This window comes from Leuciscus leuciscus (assembly GCF_965113295.1).
Source record: "Leuciscus leuciscus genome assembly, chromosome: 1".
Lineage (NCBI taxonomy): Eukaryota > Metazoa > Chordata > Actinopteri > Cypriniformes > Leuciscidae > Leuciscus > Leuciscus leuciscus.
Genome location: NC_138725.1, coordinates 49,562,601 through 49,567,852, shown reverse-complemented (window position 1 = coordinate 49,567,852; position 5,252 = coordinate 49,562,601). Strand labels below are relative to the sequence as shown.

At 36.0% G+C, this 5,252-nt stretch overlaps 1 protein-coding gene across 1 annotated transcript in view; it reads left to right on the top strand.

Annotated features, from left to right (window-relative positions):
• The window catches only part of itga3a (integrin, alpha 3a), a 37,750-nt gene extending 32,627 nt beyond the window's left edge, over positions 1-5,123 (top strand). Inside the window, exons 21-25 of the mRNA XM_082167150.1 lie at positions 1,959-2,191; positions 2,361-2,486; positions 3,157-3,263; positions 3,417-3,474; positions 3,997-5,123. Coding sequence (XP_082023276.1) covers positions 1,959-2,191; positions 2,361-2,486; positions 3,157-3,263; positions 3,417-3,474; positions 3,997-4,167 — 695 coding nt within the window. The 3' untranslated portion in view covers positions 4,168-5,123. The remainder of the gene's footprint in view (positions 1-1,958; positions 2,192-2,360; positions 2,487-3,156; positions 3,264-3,416; positions 3,475-3,996) is intronic.
• Positions 5,124-5,252: the final 129 nt, after the last annotated feature.

Here is a 5,252-nt window from a genome sequence, read left to right as displayed (position 1 = left end):
CAAACCGCAAAAGAGATGGAAATAACATGGACGCCGATCTACTGCGCATGCGTTGAACGCGTTCACCGAGCGGACCTCAGCAGAAAGTATAAATACAAGTAGTCCGCGTCCGAGCTGTGCGCAGCTGTCGTGTACGTGTCCAAACTGGAGTACAACAGAGGCTTAAGACAGGACCTAAAACCCACATTAACTAAAGTGGCATCTGCAAACAAAAAACAGACTTTTTCTCAGAACTAACTTCACTTTTCTAAGCCATTAAATTTAACTGGCTCCAATGTTATTTTAGTGGTTGTATGTAATCAGTGATATCGCCTCAAGTACTTCTTCACATTAACTTTGGAAAAGTTCCACTAACATTTCACAACCATAAAGTAGGCAATATATGCCCTAAGCTAACAGTATTGGTGATTAACAAAATATTTTTTTTTTATGTTTCTGTAATGGTAAATCTAGCAGTGTGTGTAAGCTCTTTAGTCACAGTTGGCCAACTCAAAGTCCGGACTTGAATCCTATTGAACAAATTTGTGATTTAGTGAATTCAAAGATGTCTATGTTCAAAGTTTCATCAAAAGCAAGTATTTGGGAACAACTAGAAATTATTTGGAAGTCATTAACAACAGAGACTGTGGAAAAGTACTGTACATGAAAACATAGACACTATAGCACAGAGCGGATCATATGTGTGGGTCGGCGCAGACCAGAAAACGTATCAGACCCATTTGAATTCTGCATAGAATGCTGTATTTTAAAACAATATGGAGGAGATTATGAGGAGAAACGGTTAGAGATTAGGAGGAAACTGCAGCTTTACAGAGCTCAACGGCTCTGGCCGAGCTGCGATATAAACAAAACGCTATTGGTTATTTTTTTTGAAAGGAGAGGAGCTGTTCGATGTGTCCCGCCCTGTCTTCCTGTTTCAGTGGAAATTAAATCAACACATTCTGCGTGTTTCAAGGACCTTCAGTGGACCTTTAACGTAATACAAGCAGCCAATCAAAATAAGAGTTTCAGAGAAGGCCAGCAGGCAATAGCATTTGTTAACACAGCCAAATGTGCCCGCCGTAAGAACTGACTCGCGTGCGTGAAGATTTCAGCATGCGCCGTGTGAGACCTGTCAGGACTCGCAGTTTTATTATGTCTCCTCACAACATGCTGATTTGTGTGCACAATCATATTTTTTGTGCTCTATTTTTTTTTTATTTTTATTTTTTCAGGATTATATTAAAAAAAAAATATTGCTTGAATTAGTAAGAACAAGAAAGGTGTAAAAAAAAAAAAAAAGCCTTTATTGTTGAAAATGTACGAGGAAAGTCCACTGATGAGTTTACCATATATATATATATATATGTATATATGTGTGTGTGTGTGTGTGTACACACATATGCTGAAAATCAAATCAATTCTATTTAAGAATGAAAAAGAGAAAGTTTGAAAGAACAACACTGATTTGAAATAAACAATTATGTTATGTATATACTGTTAATTATACAATATTAACATTGTATAATATCAACCTTGACGTTCAGACATTTCTAACTTCACTTTCGAATGCTTTTTGGAGCCAGTGTATGTGCAAATTTAAAATGCAATTATGATCTACAGTGTGAAATACATTGATAAATGTTAAAATGACTTATTTGCATTAATTTAAACAGGACTTTTGGGAAACGCAGCCCTGTAAGGGTTTTTAACATTAACTGTTCCTGTATCCTCACCAGCACTGCACATTTTGGATGTGTCCCCTATTTAATCCAGCTGAATTAAGTCACCAGCTGATTAGTAGACCACTCCATGACCTGACCTGAATGTGTCCAATATATGTGAAAATTGGATAATTTTACTGAGTCTCTCATTCAGCAAAATAAACTAATCTTTATTCAAGTCACCAATTCACTCATTTGAACAGAGTGAAAATGTTCTATTTTGCACTATTATTATTCACATGCACAATCTTTGATCATTTTCCAAATTAAGAAATCATTATGGAAATCATTCCCCATGCTGGGGAAGCTCCAGGAAGGGTTCGAAAACCCTTACAGTACGTGATACTCATTCTAAAGTCCTGAAAATAACATTTGCGCTGCTCTGTTTACAGGAATACAATGCTGTAAGAGTACGTGTGTTTGGTAGTGCCACACTGAGTCTAAAAACAGACAAACCAACCATCAAGATGAGCAATTACACCCGTGAGGTACAAACTCAACATCTCCAAGTTTCCTCTTCTATCTGGAACTCTCTCTTGCATACATTTAGCATAAGTGAGGGGAAAATCAAATAACTATTAAAATGAGGCAATTTTCCTGTATATGTTTTCTGGTGCATTAGAGATTAATGACAGTAAACATCTTTTCTCTGTTTAGTTTACAGTAGATATAGACCCTGCAGGGTCAGAAGAGCTTCCGTATGAAATGCCTCTGTGGATAATCATTGTGTCTGTGCTGGCTGGAGTGATTCTGCTGGGCCTGATTGTCATTTTTCTGTGGAAGGTGAGAAACTTTTTGTGCTTCAATACTCCTTTTGTTCTCACATCTGCAAATTATTCTGGTTGGAGTCACACAAACAACAACTTAATTTTATCGCATTGTGCTTTAACACCATAAACAAAGTGTGAAGTTTGTTTTTAACTCCACCTTGAGAGGAGCAGCAACACATATTGCTACACATTTAAATCATCCAACATTTCAGGCATTCAGGATAGCACTTTGGTGCCTATAAACTTAACAATCATAACTATATATTATTTTAAATATATGGTGAAATGTTACACACACAATCTATAGAAATAATAATAATAGAAAAATGTTTTTACACACACACACAAAAAAATCACATTTTAACCACATTATATTGTGCAAGTATGTGTATGTTCTTGTTAAATATAATATATATTTTCAGCATAAATTATTTTTGTATTTCCCCCAAACACATTTTTACAGTATTTTGCAGTCAAATTACATGTATTCTATTTTTTACTTTGAACATTTTTTACAGTGAAGTAAATACAGCTAGATGTTGCACGTATGGTATGGATATTATTGTTTTCAATATATCACAACATTTGTGCCAGAAGAGCACAGTTGATTCAAGCCTAGATCACTTTCTCCAGCCATGTCTTGTGCTTTGTTTGATTGCTCATATCTGAATCCTGTTCCCCAGTGTGGTTTCTTCAAGAGAGCCAACACCAGAGAGCTTTATGAGGCCAAGGCCCAGAAAGCAGAAATGAAAACACAGCCATCAGAAAATGATCACCTTACAGAGGAGGACTGAGATTCCCTGGCCTTTGTGGGCCTCTGACACAAATAGCAAGTTTGTAGGTGTCACAGCCAACGGCTCTCTAGCTAAAATGCTTGGCTTGATTAACAATAATGTATTCCATGGAAGCTCCACTAATACTGTCTTTCCTCTTCCCCTTTGAGACACAACGCTTCCCTCGTCTGTTTTCGACTCTCATCATTGCTCTCAAAAACACTAGAGGTTGTTTTTTTTCCTGAAACAAATTGATATGTGAGGCTCTTTGTTATGTCCTCGGGCTTGGGTTGCTGTTATCTTGGAGATAGAATGAAGTCTTAAAACATGAACTGTATATTGCTTTAATCCAACTTCTGAACGCCTTTGCTTGCTTTGACATGATTAATAACTTCTGCGACTGCGTTACCACATTGTTTTCTTTTTTGACGTTTGAGGTCTTGTTTTCTACTGATGCAACAAACTCCTTCTGATCACATCTTCTCTTACAGAGATAACAAACTTTCCTTTCCCAATCTGCCGCTGAATTTATCACGCATTTTTACAGACTCTCTATCTCATAATAATTTGCTCTCTTCATAATTTCACCTGAGTTTACAGAATGCTTTCTCTCAGTTGCTATATAATGTTAATCTTGTAATCTACTTCAGTCAAGGCTCTCAGATTTCTCAAAGCTTCTCTGAATACATACATCCTGTGGTAAGATGCTCGTCTTGCTCACAGTGCTCTTTTTCTTATGTCTTCTCGCAGAGTGGCTTTTTTAAGCGGGCTGCCTACTTCCAAACTATGCCAAAATACCAAGGCGTGAAGATTTGTAAGAAGGAACGGTACCAGGTAAACCAAGGCTTTTTGATTGTGGACTCAACGAACAACAAGAAACACTGGATCACAAACTGGACTGAAAATAAACAGTACTACTGATGAGTGCACTCTCAAACTGTCTCTTCTAGACAGTGAAATGGACGTTTACAGACGATTATTATCTGCATCAATGCAACTACCTGATTTTATTGGAACTTCATTTGGATATCTGATACAATTGAAGATGTTCATTTAAAACTGAACTGATTATGAGATGAACTGATTATACAGAAGACTGTGTGTGAGATTTATGTTTTGATGTTTATTTTATTACTGTTTTTCAACTGAATACATGCATGTATGCTGGAGGGCTCAACAAGAAGGTTTTTCTGGCTGGCTCAGCAGTTTAGATTTATCCCCACCACAAAGGAAATATAGATTCTGACAAAAGGATAACTAAAAAACATTTTTGTTTCAAATTCTGCTGATTTGTCACTAAGATAATATAGAATACAACCAAACCTTTAAACATCAATGAATATGAATGTAAATTCAGTGTAAGTGTGAACTTACTGTTGAACTCTGTGTATTTTGATTTTCGTTCTTATTATCTGTGTGAGGATTTTGTTGTTATTGTTATGTGCCCTAACTGAAAATAGCACTGAATTTTCTCTTCAGGTTTTCCGATAGTGCTAAAATCTGTTGCCCAGTCATGACTCACTATTTCATCTTTCTCATTCGGTTCTTGCTTTATATATTTTTATCTTGCATCAGGTCACGTTTATGTGAAACAGTGATGGATAAAAAAATAAAAAAAAAATAAAAAAAACACACAAAAAAAAAACCACGACCAGCTACCGATTATGTATCGTTATAAACGAAACCGTAAACAGACACACAAATATTCTGGAATTGGGACGAGACCTAATCTCAAATTCAGCCAGTTTTAGCTCTACTCTGGGGTGATGTGTACATGTGTCATGCCCTGATTCTTGTTCGTGAATTTCATAGTCATATTTTAGATGTTGTGGGTCTTTATGATGTAAATGTGACAATTAAATTTGTCTAAAAAAGTCTTGATTTTGTGGATGTTTTTGTTTTTTTTACATTGATTTATTTGTTTAAAACGTTTTAATAAATACGTGGATGTTGTTTAGCCTACATGTATAATAATTTGTTGAAAATAGACCCTGTGCTCTCATGTC